At 43.0% G+C, this 18,967-nt stretch overlaps 1 protein-coding gene across 1 annotated transcript in view; it reads right to left on the bottom strand.

Moving 5' to 3' along the window:
- LOC101862102 (A-kinase anchor protein 9) overlaps positions 1 to 18,967 on the bottom strand; it is a gene marked incomplete in the record, with an annotated part of 176,565 nt that overhangs the window by 136,806 nt on the left and 20,792 nt on the right. The window contains 2 exon segments of the mRNA XM_005093187.3: positions 8,907 to 9,353; positions 9,857 to 18,232. Coding sequence (XP_005093244.2) covers positions 8,907 to 9,353; positions 9,857 to 18,232 — 8,823 coding nt within the window.

The raw sequence follows: 18,967 nt of genomic DNA, 5'->3' as shown, positions 1-18,967 counted from the left end.
GGGGGGCTCAGATGACTGGGAGAGGAAATGGTGGGGGGAGATAAAAAGAGAAGAGAGAAGAGACTAAAATCAAATAAGACAGTGCACGTGTGGTTAGTACTGATGAAGACGTTAAATAATTTGTTTCCTTCGCAAAGTTGCTGTCAGTTCAACAGGTGCCTAACGGTTTTATCGACAAGATCATCAATTTCCAAGAGATTGTTTGACCCAACGTCAGAGACGCCCCTTGAAAACAAAAGGAGAAAAAAACAACAACAACCCAAAACAAACCCCAATCGACTCTCCAAAAATAAAACCCGCAAACCACCCTTTCTTTACGGTGCACTGAACTAGAAATACCTTGCTGGTTTAATGAACGTGTACTATTTCAAACCATCACCGTTTACGACAAGAACCGGGCCCATTTGCATTATATAGATACGATCAATCACAGAAAACGTCTGGTATCAAACAGTGTTATCGGCACGTTCTCCCCAAAAAACGACGTCCGTTATACATGCATCTGGAATAACACCAATCCATATATAATTCAGACGTCCACATATATCATGTGGCTCTGTGAACACTACTGCTACATAAATGCTATTATTATCATTATTGTTGTTGCTGTTGTTCTTATCACACTTACAGCTGAAGTATAGCTACGATTGTCTGCTTTTTACATAAACTAAACGCTATTTTGTGTAACGGTTGAGAAGTTGGCAGTGACATATCACCCGCCCCAATTTCGCATTCACGTTTAGCGTAACGCAGAAAGCTTCCAAAGGGTAGGGAAAATTCAAAGCTAATCTATTCTTATTCAAGTCGACCCACAAAAAAAAAGCGATGGGAGAAGAATGTTTTCGCTAGCGGGAGCTGGGAGCGTCTTTTGCAGAAATTCACGGTATCAAATATTCTGTGACAATAGAGGACAGTGCATAGAAAAACATGTTAAAACTCCAGCGGTAAAGAAGATATGTATTAAAAGCACCCTGCGACTGTGAGTGTCAGCAAAGCAATATTTTCTGAGAGTATGAGAGATTACCGAGGCATTGGAAGATATCTGGAAAGCATAAGAGACAGTTGGATCAACAGCTTTACATTTCCTCAAAACAAACACGGAACTCTACTCAGGGAAGTTTAAGAAACAGTTGGATACTGAATCTTTGAAACAGCATCATGAAACACTCGCATTCTAAGAAGTAAATGGAATAAGAGAATTTGCAAAAGGCCAGCATAATATAATAATTTAAAAAACAAAACAGAACAAAAACAACAACAACAACAACAACAAAAGCAGCCAGGGCGCAGAGTATTGCTAAAAAGCTGACAAGAGAAAACGGAAAAATGGAGTAAGCTTAGGCCAAGGTAGGTATGAAAAATGGTCCCAAAATGTAAAACGAGACAGAAATCACTAGCTAGATTCACACAGGCCTCGATCGCCAACCCTTAAACTTATACATAAAAATTAAGCACATACTATAGAGAATGACAGTATACAAATAGAAATAATGAGCGCATACTGTTTCACTATATTATTCATATAAACAAATGAGATAATGAGTTCGTTGAGATATAATAGTCTAGGAAGAACCATCACATGTGAGCTATCTCCTCGTACATGTATTCAGCAAGACCATCGTGGATATCAATACCCACTTAGAAAAATAAATCGTTTTACTGCTTTGGCGTACCCAGGAAGGCATCGACTATATGTAATATATCAGTCGTACATCACTTCTACTGAACGTTATTATAGTAATACATTATCGACACTAACTTGCGAGTCAGTTCAGACAAAGATGGTAAATAACAAGATGGGCCACTCAGCCAAAAAAGTGTCCGCAGGAAGTATGCTCTTTGCTTCAGATGGCGCTGCAGTCTGTTTTGAAGCTCTCTTTCGTTTTTCCAGAAGAAGATTAGGAATAGCACCTCCTTGCGTGCGCAGGTCGACTGCTGTTCATCAGCAGTTCGGGTACGTTCAGTGCGTAGTTTTAGGTTGTTTTTTTTTTTTAATGACCTCTCGCCTTTCATTCTAAAGTCAAATTAAACGAAGAAAACCATCACCCTTTCCTCCCGAAGAGGTTTTTTGTCAGCGTAACCATTTTAAAAAAGTGTTCTTCCGAAATTTATCCCAAAACATGCTAGTTTCACTTTGATTTTTAAAAACTCAAGTAGGGTAACTCTGTTCGCAAAGAGTGCGCTTTTGTGAAGAGGGCGCCACCAAATTTTGAGGACACTTTTTTAATTGGCTCAAAGAGAGAAGTGACCCATCTTGTTATGTACTATCATTGGTTCAGACAAATGTTTCGTTGTTTTTTTTAAACAAGTCCACGCCACAGAAAAGAGCAGAAGTCAGCCCAGTACCGCACTGTGACATTGTCCACAACTCACCAACTAATCTGTTGGCCAGCTGTGTTGTCCTAGGACAGTGCTCAACTTACTGAATGCATTTCTCGTGACTATTAATTTGCAGCGCCAGAAGCAGAAAGTTTCGACAGTGCTAACCAGTAAGAAATATAGATCTATATCGACAATTTTAAATGTACCCAGACTGTGAGAGCATGAAACATTATGAGAATCGTTTTGGGACTGGCAAAAAGCCAAGAGATGAACTGAGTACGCAGATGCGTAGAAAAAGGAAGTACATATAATTCACACATCTTGATGATATCCGCGCTCCTCTGGTTGGGGTATTATTGTTCATACATATATAATATCCATGTTTCAGATCTATTAGAAAAAAACAACATGCTCGATGATCCAGAAGTAACAAGCACCCATATCCTGTTACAGTTACACTGTCGCCCTCACCATAAATTTGCCGTAATAATAACACGCCATTGTCGTAATCGGATTGACGGGTATCATAATATAATTGAGACATGTGTCCACGATCATTCAACGCGTTTCACAACCATGATAATGGTTCTAATTTTCCAAATTTCCAGTGACGTTCCATCAGCTTTCAATAATTATTTGGCAAGTCTCCTCTGTGTACATTTCAATAATTTTACTGTCAAACTGTCAAAGGCCCCAGGCTATTATACCCACCAGCAGTGAAAGCTAAGCCTGGCAGAGAAGGCATCAATCAAAGCAAAGATTCAAAACAAGATGAAGATTTTGTCAGAAAGCAGGATTGCAAATATATCACATGAAATAGAAACGTCAGGGAAAATATGACAAACGTCAAGAAAGGGTTTGGGGGATAAGAGGCTTGGACGGAAGGTTCAAAGAGGAAAGATGATATCAAAACATGTCGTACATTCAGAGGGCACAGGCTTTAATTAAGTACTTCAAAATCTCTTACTTCTTACTCTGTAATGAACACGCAGTTAAAATGTGGAAAGCGTCTGTAAAAGGAAGCTAAATCTGTTTCAATGTCGTTATCTAAACCGGGGGGGGGCGGTCTGAACAGCTGGAAATCTTGTCGAACGCCACCTTTAACATTAACTTTACATAGCTTATAGAGCACGCACACCTACAAAAAAATCACTTTGTTTTCCTGTACTTATCAATTGAATTTGACAGCAGTAAACTTTTTAAAAAGTCGCACCAAGGTGTTGAACATGAAATACAGAAAGGGAAAAATTAGTTGGTGCTGCATACGCACTCCATTACAGAAGATCAGCAACCTCAGAAGACTTTTTCATGAAAATGACCTCACCTTACAGTAAACAAATCACCACGGACCCCACATTTCCCTACACACACTAGTACGAATTCCAGAGTTATTTAATATAGTGTAAAGCGCATAGAGCCTGCTGTTGAGCGGGGATATGCGCTATACAAATGCTATCTATTATTATTATTATTACACGCCGCTACAAATTCTCATTATTGACCAGTCTCGACAAGGAAAAGGGCAAGAAACAATTAACTCATTGAACACACACCATTCTGGTCTTTCGACAACCCTTGGAGACGCGCTGTGCTGGGGCACTTTACGAAATCTTTGTTATTCATTCACATTTATTCTCTTCTGTTTACTCAATCTCAGACTGAAAGAGGCGTGATATAACATGCGTACGATGAAATATGCAAATTCGTGTTTCTGATCTGCGAATGAAGGTTAGAAATGTGCTTTTCATCTATTGCTCATCGGACGTGTGTTCATTACGTCCTTTAAGAGTTAACCCGTAGTTCATAAGAGAGGAGAAGAACCTGTGTCCTCGTGCATAATTACATTAAGAGGATATGAAAACTACTAGACGACTGCATTTTAGTCACGTGTTAGGCAAAATAATTATGGAAGTGATAAAAGTAAAAGGGTTAGAAGCAAACACAATACCGGTACAGTAGAGTACAGAGTAGTTTGTGCACGAAATGAGAAGATGTTACAAATTACATATATCGCGATTCTTGTGGAAGACAGTTAGGTATGGTCGACTGTCTTCCTAAGGAGAAATCAGAACTATGCAATTTGCTTATAAGTTAAATTATTTTAACTTGAATTTGATAATTATTGCATTCAGAAGGAAGGGGGGGGGGAGATTCAGGGGGAGAGAAAATAGGCGCATAAAATGTGATGGGATTTATCATAATTATTTGGGACATTGCGATAAAAGTAGGAAAAGAGAAATGAAAAATGTATAGTGCCATTATTTAAAAAAAAAAAACATTTAGAGAATTGAAAAATATCACAAACTCTACAAGAAAATTTCTCGTAATACCACGAAGCTTCTTAATAAAAATGATACACCATGACACTTATTATGCATGCTACTTTGCCTACAGGGGCCAGGAACTAAAAATCTTGATGCATGTAGAAAAGTTACGTAATCTCAACCTATTGTATCTGCACATTATGTAGTACGAGTTGGGAGTTTTCGGATCATTATAAGTTATGATCAAAACAAAATAAGTACTGAAACAGTCATTAAAATTGACACGAACTTCAAACTATGAAAAGTTCGTTGGCACTACTCATTCATTAACAGAGGTGATTATAATCATATGTTTCCAGTAAAAAAAAAAGTATTACAGAGGAGAGCTCATGACCAGTATCCATGGCCTTAACATCCTCACCTCCTCCCCACACATACACTATCAAAGGTTTATTTTAAACTGTCTAGGCCTCAGTGAAGTCTACCGCTTTTAGTGTCCAATTCTCTCTAATTAAAAAAAGAGGATAACAGGAAACAAATTCCTCTCACATGATTAAAGATTTCACCGTTCCTTCAACGACATACTATGACTATGAGATCATAATTCTTGTTATGGAGTTTTATTCCTACTTTACATATTTATATCTTTAACCTTTAAATTGCATGTATTTCAATAAAGTATGAGAACTGCAAGTAACTATACAAAACAATAATTAAGTAAAAAGTCCTTCTACGGCCCTCGGACCATCACCACAAATATATAAAAACATGCAAACAATATCCAAAGAACATGCAAAAAATAGAAAATATAAAACAAAGGGAACAACAGAAAGGGGAACCAACTGGTAAAACAAACATGGAATACAGCAGACTTTCCATAATACTATAACAACCAGATGGACAAATTATCCCCTCAGCAGACAGAGAAAAACATTGTGGCATAGCAGTGTACCAAAATAACAATGTACAAACAAAATATCAGCCATACTTTTTTTTTTATGAATACACGATCACATCAGTAGTGAAAAGTACATCAAATGCGGTTTTGCTCCCCTAAAATGAGAAATCAGCATCTTTTCTTTGATGTAAACATATATCAAGATCACAATAACAACAACAATAACCAAATCAACAACTCCAACTGGCCCCTGTAACAATCAAACATCTAAAAAAAAAAAAAAAAAGAGAATTTAAAAAAGCAATACAGACTGTTGAACCTGTACTAGACCACTGACCGTTATTTAGGAGCAGAATAATCATCTTGGACATATATAAACAAGATGCCCCCCTCCTCCCACCAAACCAAACAAATAAAGTTAACTTTCTGGTCATAAGTAATGAAAAGAAATGCTCAGGCTGCTAAAGTATTTTATGAGCACCCAGGAGTTTTCCTCCATCATTCCCAGATTTAATGTTTTGTTTTCAGAAAAAAAAAAAACCCAACAGATTGACTCTTGACTGATAATATTCAAGTTTGCAATCAAGCTCTGACCGACAATCAGTCACACTTAAAGGGATATATATAGCCTGACCAACTTAGTAGATTCCGAATACACAAATCTACATTTTTATATGATGTTATTCACCTTGGCTACATCGACTCAGTTGCAATTATATATGCACGGGTTCATGAGAGAGAGAAAATAAAATGGTTTCAAAGAAAAGGGATCTTATTTCACAAGCGGCCTCTGGAACAGGTTCAACAGTAGTTCAACTGCATACATAAAACAAAACCGAATTATCTGCGAGCAGAAAAAAAAACATTTGGATTTTTTTCTGGTATTTGAGGATCACTTGGTATCAGATCAACAACCTCGAGAACGAATAGAATTATATCACATTTAGCAACATCCCTCTTTGTGAGGAACTCTTTGACCATAACACGGCAGGATACAAAGAGCAGCCTGCTACAGCCTCCCTCCACTACACCTGTTTGTTGTGTCGAAGCCAGTACGAAGCAATGGCAGAGGCCTGGGACTCTGCAATCCTCGAGGACCTTAGATTGTATTCCAACTTCAATTTGGACCGCAGTTTCTCAATAGCTTCAAGGTGATGCTTGTCTGCATCTTCAGGGCTGGGCACACTCTTTGCACTAGAGCTGTGCCGTCTTGTTCCTTTGTCCTCCTCTACTAAGCTATTGTTGTGGAATAAATCGCTGAGTGATGCTGACCTTGGCATGCCTCTTGGCGAGGAGACTAGAGACGAAGGCTGTGACCTTGACATTCGAGACAGATGCTCGTCCTTCTCACGCAATTCACGCAGCAGTCGTGACTTCTCCTCCACCAGAGTCGTCTCCCTATCTCGAAGTCGCAGCTCGATCTCCGACACCTGCTCCTCCATGAGTCGCTTCTGCTTCATGAGCTGTACCTCAGTCATGTCCTTGAGCAGACAAAGTTGCTCTAAATGTCTCCTCTCTGCCTCACAGTGTTGGAGCTCCACCTGACGTTGGGTCAACATCTGGTGAAGATGATCTAGCTCTTCCATCTTGGCCATAAGGTCTTCCTGCACACGACGGATGCTCTCCTCCCGCAACGCTTCAGCGCCCAGCGACTCCGACAAAAGTGAGTCCGACTTGTTCTCCTCTCTGTCTCTCAACAGTTGCAGAAGGTCGTTCCTCTGTGCCTGAAGTGCAGCCAACTGATCACCAAACGACCTCCTCCACTGGTCACCATCATGTTCCTTTTGTCTCAACCTTTCCTTCAGAAGCACTATTATAGCCTCCTGCTCTCTTACCCTCGTCCGCAGGGTAGAGTTCTCCCCTTCAAGCATTCTGTTCTGCTCCAGGCAGATGGACAACTTCTGAGTCACAATCTCAACCTGGTCTGATGTCATCACGGACTTTGACCCGTCTGTTCTCCCCGCAGCTGGACTTTCCTGCCTGTCTCGAGATTCTGAAACCCAGACGGATGGAGTATTACCAGACCCAGAACGACTCAAAACGAGATCTTTAACCCGCTGTTCCCTGTTCAAAGCCTCCTGCAAAAGAGTATTCTCCTTTGAGTAAATGTCCTTGGTCTCCTTCAAATCTTGTCGCAAACGACCTAACTCCTCCGCCAGCTCCTGGTCTTGAAGGTCCAAGGGGGAATCCCCACCTGACTTGCTGCTCCGGGAGTCCCCGTCTGGAGTGACCTTCAGAATAATACTGCCAGAAGACAAGACCGAGCTGCCCACAGACCTTGTTTCCACATCAAGGGTTAGAGGGGAGGTCATGTCAGGTAGCTTCAAGTCAAACTGTGATACAAATACATCAGACGACTTACTATCTTCTCCTTCCTTGTCTGTAGAAGAGGAAGTATCCATCCCTGCAACAAATGCTTGACCAACAGACCCATTCTCCTGTTCAAAATTTTTGACATCCAAGCTCAAAACTTTTCCATAGTCAGAAAAAGCTTCTTGACCGCTGTTGACTTCATTACTGCCATCTACATTGCTTGAAGGATCTCTCTGGTCACTGTTAATGGAATGAAAGGACTTGTCTTCCAGGGCATCCTTTGGGTAAATTAGTCTGTTCAGGTCTGACTGCAAGTTCCGGATAACTTTCTCTTTCACTGTCACCAGTTCTTCTTGAGTTTTCAACTTTTCTTCTAGTGCACGGATCTTCAAGTCTTCATTTCGGACTGCGCTGACGAACTGTTCTGAGACCTTTCCACTGGTCTGTAGAGATTTGACTTCAATACGAAGTTGCGCTATCACTTCTTCCTTCTCCATCAGCAGAAGCTGCAGATATTGAAGCTCTCTCTGTGACTTTTCTTCTTCAAAAGCTGAAGCCTCATTGGCGGAGGAGACAACATTGACATCATCCTCGGCAAGCGCGGCAACTGGATCTTGGAATTCCTGCACCTCTTCATTCCCTTGGCTTAAGGCTACTTGTAGTTCTCGTATAGACTTCTTCAGGTCCACATTTTGCCTCCTTAACTCTTCCTCTTTTTCTCGTCTGTTCAGAGTAGTGGAGAGAAGCCGTTCATGCATAGCCTTGTATTCCTGCTGCATTTCATTTTTCTCTTTATTGAAGACATCTATCTGAGAGGTTACCTTGTTCTCTAGCTGCACTTTATCAGTTTCTAATGATTTTATTTTGGCTAGAAGAGATTGATCTGCCAAATCCACAGAACTAGAACAGCTATCATGCTCAGCAGATTCAAACAAATCAGACTTGGTGGACTCACTAGCGTGTCCAACTGATCTATCAGGACTAACGACAACACTGCCAGACGCACCAACAAAAAGGGGGAATAACTTAAGATCAGAAAGGCCTGGGGGAAAAGCATCTCCACCATGTTTAAGAACCCATTGGTAGAGCCGGGAGTAGTTGTGTCTCACCTCGTGGCAGTCCTGACGCAGGCAGCGGCCGTCAAACACCTCCCACACACTGCCAATGGGCTGGTCAGGCTCCTCCTCAAAGTCGGCACTGGCCGGTAAAGTGCTGGTCAGCTCCCACTCCAAGGGCAGGTCCTGGCTGGACTGCTGGGACATCTCCTCCAGCTCCCACAAGAAGCGCTCTCTCGCAGAACTTGATTCGCTGTGCACCGAGTTGACCTCCTCTGAGATGCCTGAAGTGTCCAGCTGATCACTCTCCAAGCCCTTTGACTTGTCGGCAGATGGGGAAGTCGGTACCAGGGTGGGTGTCGATGTGTTGGAGGAGAGAGAGGTTGACCCCTCCCGCGTGGTCAGCATTGACTGTAGCTCGTGCTGAACACGTGAGTGCAAACCCCGAGCCTGAGAAATCTCTATCTGCTTGAGGAGGACATCACGAACCTCAGCCAGTTCCTGGGGTGGAAAACAGATTTGAAAATATTAAGAACACGGTTAATGGTCACACTTGGATTACATAAAGCAATATACTGTTAATGATTTGAACAGAATTATACACTTGGATTAAGTAAAGTAATACACTGAAAGTAATTCAAATGAAATCCACAAGAGACTTAGTGAAAAACTGTCACAATTGCCTCAAAAGAAAAACAAATATTCTGTTTTGCCCAGGTGCATTTACTATTTTTTACTTAATGAATACTTTCATGAGTTAACTGCAGTGAGATTTAAAATGTTAAAGAATGTCAGCAACGAGACAAGGAAAGATAATTAATGAAAATCTAAACAAGCAGATTTTTTTCTTTGGTTAATTGCAATACACAGAAACACCTTTCTTTGAAAACTTGTTACTAAAGAGAATCACATGTAGAGGGACTTTTACCCAAACATTGCACGAATGGTTATTATTCAAACAGAAATGTTCTTTTAAGAAACAGTACAGGGATTATTGCATTCACCTGGTTCTCTCTGTGCAGCTGTTCCACGACTTCCCCCAGGCCCTCGTTGGTCTCGGATGAGCCTGGTCCACTCTCATCTGCAGATTGGTTCGCCATAGAAGCTCTCTCCCCGTCATCTGTGTCATCATCATCTTCACCATCATCAGGATGTAGACCTTGAGAAGACGGTGACGTCTTGACAAACGCTGGCATAAGTTGGGCCCTCCTCAGCTCTTTCTGATGTCGTTTCTCCATCTCCTTACGTACCTTCTGCAGGGCCTTGGTGAACTTTCGCTCCCACTCATATCTAACTGCCTTGACCTTCTGCTCAAAGTGCTGTTCCATCTCACGACGGTAGCTCTCCTCCTTCATGTCATACTGGTGTGTTAGGTCAACTTCCTGTCTCCGTAAACGCCCGACATATTGCTCCTCAAGCTCTTCTTTCACGTGCTTCAACCTTAAATCAAACTCTGACTCCGAGAGTATCGTCTGGCTACTGTGCTCGTTTGAAGTAAGGCAGTTGGTGTTAGAATCAGTAGAGTCTGTCCCCTTGACTAAATCAGCTGAACTGACATTTTCAGGCTGAGAGTCTGACGGCAAAGGTTTACCATCATGCATAGATGTAGGTGGAATGACCTCGAAGTTAAACTGTTCAGCCCTGTTCAAAGAGGGTGAAAGGCCCACAGACAAATCTTTGGGCCAGTTGAGAGGGGTATTAGGCTCCTCAATTGTCTCCATGAAGAATTGATCAGGAGTCTCAGGCTGGAATCCTTCCGCTACAATCTCATCTCGGATAGGGTGTATGTTGAGCTGAGCAGCTGGGTGTTCCTGGGCTTCAATGACTCGCTCTGTAATGACCTCAGGCTGGAACATGTCACTTTTCTCCGCTACAAAGTCTGGCTCTCTCAAACTGTCTGAAGGAGAGGAACCCAGGCCAGCTACAGAAGCCACCTCCGACCTCTCCGCCACAAAGCCTTCAACCACCGATGTTGGGCCCACCACTGGGGAGAAGCAATCCTCACCGCTGTCGCTCTCAGACCGCGCCAGTGATGGCATCAAGCTGCTCTGTGAGGTGAGTGGATAAGGTGGGCAGATATCCTCCACCCCCGACTTCATTCTCAGTTTGGCCACAATGCTCTTCTGTTTCAGTAATTTCCTCCTTAGTAAAGTATTTTCTTCATTCAAAGAGGATATCTGAGATTGTACAGAGACATCGGTCTCAGGCACCTCCTTACCATCTCCCTCCTTTTGGTTCTCACTGTCTCTCAGAGCTGTGTCATGTTCTATGTGCATCTCCATGGACTGAACCTTCTCCAACAGCTGATTGTTCCTTGACTTCAAGTCCCTGATCTGTTCCTCATAATCGCTCTTCAATGTAGCCACATCATCGCTGTGTGTAGCATCCATGGTCTCTAGCCTCTCTCTCAGCTGCAAAATCTCAGAACTCATTTCCTGCCTGTTCTGTTGCTGCCTTTCCGCTGCCTGCTGGAGGATGGCTTTCATTTCTTCCTCTCGACTCATGTTTTCTGATCTTAATGTCGCCACTTCATCTTCTAATGACATACCTTTCACCTGAAGATCTCGGCGTGTGGCCTCAAGATCTTCCACTTTAGCCTCAAGTGACTGACGTTCTCCAGAGAAATCTCCCTCAGCATTCATCAGAGACTTTTTCACCCTCTCCAGTTCTGATGTGGCCATGCAGAACTTGTCCTCCAGTTCAAACAGACGCACTTCATAGCTTTTCTCCAGATGTTCTACTTCCTTGGCATGGTCACTCTTCATTTCATCGAGATGTCTCTTCAGACGAGCAATCTCCATCTCATTGAAGCGTCTCTTCTCCTCCATGTCTGATATTTGAATTTCAAACCCTTGCTCCAGGTCATTTTTCTCCCTCTTCCATTTCATGGTCAGTTCATTGATTTGTCGTTTCTGCTCGGCCACTGTCCTCTCCGCGGATATACAGTTCTCTTCTAGTTCAGTAGTCTGTATCTCATGCAGCTTTTTGAGACCAGCAATCGCACACTCATGATTGCCCGCTGCTTTGACCAGTTGGTCTTTCAGTTTGGCCACTTCTGAGCTGCTGGACTGCACACTCAGCTCCTGCTCCGACAGCTGCAGCTCATACGCTTCTTTCGTGCTGATCATCTTTGCCTTAGCCTCAGCCAGCTCCTTGTCTAGCCGGTCACTTTCTCTTTCAGCTCCCACTAGCTTCTCCTCCAGAAGGGCTATCTGCTGTTCATACATCTCCTTCACCTGGTCCTGATCCTGGTGCACACTGCGAGTCTCCTCCGTCAACTGACACCTCAGACGTCTGCCTTCAGCCTCCTGTTCTGCAAGCCTCTGTTGCATCTCCTCCATACAGGAGTCAAAGTTGGCTTTCAAAAGCTCCTTTTCCTCTGCACCTCTTGTCGCCCACGCTCTAGCATTGGCCACATCTTCTGTCAAGGCAGCAGCAGCAGTTTCTTTCTGTTCCAGTTCCTGCTTGAGGTCAGCCACATCCTTGAGATGCATGTCACAATCGTGCCTGAGGTCAAAGGCCGTGGCTTCCAGCCGCTCCATATTGGCTGTGGCCTGGTGTAGTTTCTCTTGCAGCTGCTTGTTCTCCACCATGTACTGAGTGCTGCTGTTCTCATGAAACTCCAAGTCTGCACGCAGTTTAAACAACTCTCGCTCCAGATCAGACTTTTGCACAGCAGCAGATTCTGCTGATGAAGAGAGATCGCTGAGCTGTTGGCGCAAAGTTGCATTCAAATCTTCCAGTTCTGACACCACACTCTGCTGCTGGGACAATGACTGAGTCAAATCAGATATTTTCTCAGCATTGTGGTCACACTGCAGTTGTAGAGAAACAGCAAGAGAATCTTTCTCCTCCTGACCCTCTCGCTGGTAAGACAGAGTTGCTTTCAGACACTGACATAGTCCTTCACTGTGACGCAGTTGAGTGCTCAAAGTCTCTACTCGCTCTGTCAGTTCAGCCACTTGAGCATTTTTACTGTCACTTTGGAGCTTTACTTCTGCCAACTCACTTTCTAAACCTTGTCTCCGCTCATCAACACTTGTCTGCCTCTCACTTTGCTCCAGCTGTACTTTCTCTGAAAACAATCTAGCAGTCTCTACTTCACTTCTCAGATCGTCCACTTGTTTTTCCAAGCTTGTTTTGTCCACACACATTGACTCCAAATCTGCAGCTTTTTCTTCAAGTGTGTGTATCAATCTCTTACTTTCTTGTCTCTCTGTTTCTAAATCATTTATGGCGGTGATGTTCTGAGCTTTCATTACTTCAAACTCTTCACTGACACATTTGATTTTCTCTTGAAGCTCTTTTTCATTCACCTCTAAGGCACTATTAAGAGTGAGCACCTCTAAAAGTCTTTCTTCTTTTAGCTGTAGTTGTTCTCTAGCCTGAGACAGTTCTGTCTGAGCAGAGGACAAAGTCTCTTGCACACCAGTCAACTCCCCAGCCTTACGAATTAAGGACACCTTCAACTGGCTTAGATCTGCCTCTCTTGCCCACAGCTTCTCCCTCTCGCTACACAGCTCAGATTCACACACAGAAGCCCTGTCCCGTAGGCTCTGTATGGTGTCTTCTTCCCTCTGTACTGAACGTTCTACTTTCTCAAGACATTCCTGTTGTTTTAAACATTGTTCTTCTTTGTCTACAACAACCTTTGAAAGTTCCATAATTTTGGTATGTTGTTCTGTTACAGTCTCCTCTAAAGACTGGATTCTTTCAGTCTTTTCAGCCATGCATTTACTAACACGATCCATCTCATTGTCTTTTTCGTTCAGCATACTTTCCACCTCTGCCACCCTGACTGCCTGTTCTGAACACTGTATCTGAACTTCTGTTGTAGCATCTTCTCTACCAGACATTTCTGCTTCCATTGCCACCAGTTTGTTCCTCAAATCAGAAATTTCTTGCTCATCTCTGGCAACAGTGTCGGTCAACTTGGCCACTTGAGATTCTTTCTCCTGTGCTGACGATTGTAGAGCCAAAAGTTCTGTACCTTTATCCTCTAAGCTAGTTCCAAGTCGGTCTAGTTCCTCTTGAACAGCTGCTAGAGCGCTGTCCTTTTCTAAAACAAGAGCATTTTTCTGCTCCAGTGTTTCAGTCAACTCCAAGATCCGAACTTGATTCAATTCCTCTTGACTTGTGAGCTCAGATATCGCATTGCCTTGATCTGACACTTGTCTTACACTTTCATCATATTTCATCTGCACCACAGAAAGCTCATCCGTCAGAGCTGAGATTCTCCCCTGGCTCTCTGACAACGTCTGTGTAAGTCCCATCACTTCACCATTTAACTCAGATACTTGAACAGACAGACTTTTTAACTCATCCTCCTTGTCACTTCCCTGACTTTTTAACTCACTGCAAGAAACCTCTGCCTCCTCCAGCTGAATCTTAAGCTCAGAAATATTCCCTTCTTTCCCTTCCACACAGGTCTTCAGATTGTGACACTGACCCTCCAAGTGCCTATTGTGACTAGTGAGTTCAACCAGTTGTTCCCCTTTCTCTCCCAGCTGACATGCCAGAAGTTCCATCCCAACCTCTCTGTCTTTTAGAACACTCCTCAGTTCACACAGTTCTGTTTCATACTCCGACAGAGCAGACTGCATTTTTGCTTCCTTGTCAGACATTGTTTTCTCCATTTCAGAAATTGTTTCACTCTTTTCAGACAACTCAGACTCCAGACCAGACATTTTGCTTCTCACTTCCACTACCAAAGTTTCCAGATTTTGTATCTCAGCGTTTTTCTCCAATAGCATGGCCTTCTCATTCTCCACTTGAGTAGAACTCAGTATTTTCAATTGCTCCTCCAAACTCCTCAAGCGACTCTGCAACTCCTTCTCTTCTGTCTCTTTCTCGAGTAAAGATTTTTTCAACTCGCTGACTTGCTCATTACTTTCTGAGCATGCCAAATTCCATTCCTCACACCGGGATTGCAACGCCTTGATCTCCTCCTCTTTGGTAGTTTTCAAATTCTTCAGTTCATCAGCATCTGCCATTCCCTGTGCACTCTCGGCCTTCAGCACATCCACTTGTTGATCCTTCTCCCCAAGACTGCTGACTAGTTCCTCTATTCTTTGTCCCTGCTCTGAGACCTGTTGCATTAGCTCAGACACACGAGCCTCTCTCTCACTACTCTGACTGCATAATTCTGCCTTCTGAGCCTCCTCACGTGCTACAGCTCTCTTCAGTTCCTCTACCTGATGATCTAAGTCACTGCAGTTGACATTTATCTCTGAAATCTGGGCCTCTTTTTCTCTTACTTGATTGGACAGTTCTGCAATCTGAGTGTCCCTTTCACTCGTCTGACAAGTCAGTTCCACAATCTCACTATCTTTTCCATTCACTTGACTCATTAGTTCTGAAATTTGACTGTCTTTTTCACTCACTTGAGACGTCAATCCTGAGATTTGATGCTCTTTTTCACTAAGTTGACCTGCCACTACTGTAATATTATTTTCCTTTTCACTCAAATGACTTGCAAGTTCTGTAATTTCACTGTCCCTGTGCATAATTTGATTGGTCAATTCTGAGATCTGCACATCCTTTTGACTGACTTGAGTAGTCAACTCTGAGATATAATTGTCCCTCTGATTCACATGGCTAGACAGTTCAGTAATCTGGGCATCTCTTTCACTGACCTGAACGGTCAATTCAGAAATTTGATTGTCTCTTTCACTGGCCAGTCTGGTCCCTTCAGCAGCCTGGAGATGCATTTCACTTGTCTGATTCGTAAGCTTGGTGACAAGATCAGATTTTTGAGTTTCACTGTCACATAATTTACTTGTAAGTTCAGCAATAATACCTTTGTTAGCTCCGATCGAATCTTTCAGCAGTACAATCTCTGACTCCCGAGCTGTCAGATTTTCTATGAGATCACTCAACCTCGCCTCATAGTCTTCCTTTTCTCTCTGATCTATAAGTCCTACTGGCTCAACAGCTTTCTCTGAATGCGAAGCTGACTGCGACCTCAAGACTTCTAGTTCTACTCTCAAGGAGTCCAACTCTTGCTCCTGTTCAACAGCCCATCTATCCTCAGAACTCCTGCTCGTGGTCACAGACTCCAGCTCTTCCTTAACAGTGCTAAGCTCCTCCTCAAACATCCTCCTCTGAGTGGCACAAATTCTCTTCTGCTCATCAAGCTCCTCCTGGAGATTCTGTACCTCGATTTCTTTCTCCTGAACAATAATCTGCAGCCTTTGCCATTGGGACACAGTGGTCTCCAGCTGGCCCTGAAGTTCCTCAACATTCCTGGCCAGATCTTGTTCCTCATTGCTGGCTTCATTCTTGTAGATCTCCTGCTGCATAGTACTGTTGGACATCTCCATCAGACTACTGTTGTCTGCCGCCTGAAATAATGAAGCAGAAACCTGGATGGGAACACTATCTATGACATCATTCTGAACTGAATTGTGACTTTCGACCTGAGCTTGCAACTGACCCTGCCTAGCCTCTGCAAGATCTGCCACAGATGCTGATAGGGCTGCTTTCAGTCGCTCAATATCCCCCTGATACTGATGGTTGAGATTCTCATAGTGCTCAAGGGCAGCCTGCAACTCAGTGACTTTCAATGTCAGCCCCTCAATTTGTCTAGTGTTCTCTCCCGTGAGCCGCTTCGCCGCCTGCCTCTCATAGTTCAACACAGCTTGCACGTCACCTAGTTCTGTACTAAGACCCTTCACCTCCTCTGCTAAAATATTACTCTCGAGAGCAGGAATGTCAATGTTTTTGTCCAGTTGATGAGGCCAGTCAGAATTGACATCACCTTCACCTTTGTTGCTGTCTCTGCTCAGTTCCTCCTTTAAAGAACTGATGTCTGTGGTGAGAGAGTTCACAGTGAGCAGCAGCCTGTCTCGCTCGCCTGTGACTTCTTCCAGCAGTCTGTCCCGTTCACATTTCCCGTCTAACTCTTGGGATAAAGCAGCACACCGATTTCTCAAGTCGCTCTCTGCTTCCTTTAAAGTTTGTATAGCAAAATCCTTCGCTGAAATTGAACTGTCAGACTCAGCTTCAAGACTTGAAACTTTCTCATGAATTTTACTGGCAGAGAGGTTTGAATCTAGGAGCATACCCTCCTGTAGACGGACAATCTCTTCAGAAAGAGTTTTGTTTTGAGATTCCAGCTCCAACACCTTCACTTCCAGTTCATTCACAGTAATACTAGAAACCTGCAGTTCCTTCTCCAAAACACCTGCACTTTCATCACTCACCCTTCCTCTGTGAGGACGGGAGGGTCTTCCATCTTCATACACTCTCATCCCATTGGTATCTTTCTCCAACTCCAAAGAAGACGATAGAGTCATTGAATCTTCTGTGTTGTTCAGTAATCCTGATTGACTCTCCTGCTCAGTGAATGTTGCAGAAAGTGCTTTCACAGATTCAGAAACTGCCTCCACTGGTCCATGAGTCGTTTCGGCTTTTTGCCTCAGACTCTCATGAGACGCATCGAGTTCAGTACGAAGACAGCACACTTCATCCTGTAACTCATTCACTTTGTTTTTCAACCTCTCTGTCTCACTTGTGAAGCGCAGCTCTGCTTCTGCAAAAGCTGCAAGAGCTGATGCCTTCTCACTTGACTCTTTGTCAGAGAATTCCCTCAAGGCACCCAGTTCCTCCTGTAGCGTCACCAAGTGTGCACTGCTGGCATGTGCAGCCTCTATTTCAGTCTGGAGATCAGTATTTGCTGCCTTTAAAAGGTCAACTTCAGAAAGACATGACGTGTATTGTGCATTCAAATGCGTATGCTTGGAAGTCAAAGATTCATAATTAGAAAGACATTCGTAGTATTTCCTGGACATTTCTTCAAGCTCCTCATTGGCCCGGTTCAACAAACTGATTTCGTTCACATCGCTTTCATGAGCTCGTCTCAATTCTGACAACTGAAACTCTAGGCACGATATCTTCTCACTCTCAGACACATCAGAGCGCAGTTCGTCAACACTCCTTTGCAATTCATCACATGCCTGCTTCAGCTGCAGTTCCTGTTGCATCAAGTTCTGCTCTGACTGAGACAAAACTTCTATTTCTGCTGACTTGGACCTCACAGCAGCCAATAACTCTTCTTCCTTTACAAGCCACTGCTGCTGGTTCGCATTCAGCACCTCACACTCGCGCACTTTCTCTGCAAGTTTTTCTTCTAGAACATTGACATGAGATGAACTGTCTGCGGCTGAAACAACAGTAGTATTTGATGAAGTCACTACAGCTTCTGATGACAACTTCTGTATTGCCTCCTCCTTGGCTAAAATCTCCTGAGACAGAGCATCCACCTGCGAGTCTTTGCTGATAACAATGGCTTTCAGCTGCAGCATCTGAGCTTTGGCGTTCTGCAGGGCAAGGGAGGAAGACTCTCGCAGGTACAGCTGCTGCTGCAACGTCTCGTTGGCCTACAGAGAGAATAAGAACAAAGAAAACAAATATTAATATTTACAAATGGTGAAGGGAAAGTAATATATATAATTCAACCATAGAGGAGCACCAAATGCATTACGACACAAAAAGAGTTGTTCAACTTTCAGGTAGCCATAAGCTGCTGTTTTTAAAGATCAGGTTTTTTGGGTTTTTTTAGCAATAATTGAATCAGAATTTGCTGGACCTTGCATTGCCAGGCCTTCTTTTGTTTGAAGAGTTGAGATATGAGATGTTACTAATCCTGGGATCGAAGCGCATAAAAAAAGACAGGAAAAAAAATCTCAGTCAATCACCAACTATTCCAGCTCAAAGCGGGCATTGAACCAGGTACTTCGGCACAGGAGGCAAGATCAAACTTCTAGATTAACAAACGCCCCACAAACTTTTAAAAAACTGTTTCATACTTCAAAGAACTAAAATGAACACAAAATTTTCTCAATGAAGTAAAATACAGGTTAGTACTGTAAAGTATTGTAAAATTGATTTATGGGCGACATAAAAATCTTAAATATGCATTCTGAAAGCCAAAAAGATGCACAAGTAAAGAGCTAGAAGTGTCTGCGTGCAGCAGTTAATTTTGCCCAGACTGGGTCAAGATGCATCTAACATGCAACAAAGAGTGAAAGCATTACAGCACATCTTCTGAATAGTCCCGAGGTGTCAAGGGTGAACTTTTCCCCACCTTTCTACGGATATATACTAACCCCCCC

This window comes from Aplysia californica, unplaced genomic scaffold, assembly GCF_000002075.1.
Source record: "Aplysia californica isolate F4 #8 unplaced genomic scaffold, AplCal3.0 scaffold00059, whole genome shotgun sequence".
NCBI classification, from domain to species: Eukaryota; Metazoa; Mollusca; class Gastropoda; order Aplysiida; family Aplysiidae; genus Aplysia; species Aplysia californica.
The sequence above is the reverse complement of the archived record's forward strand: the minus strand, read 5'-3'. Positions and strand labels throughout refer to the sequence as shown.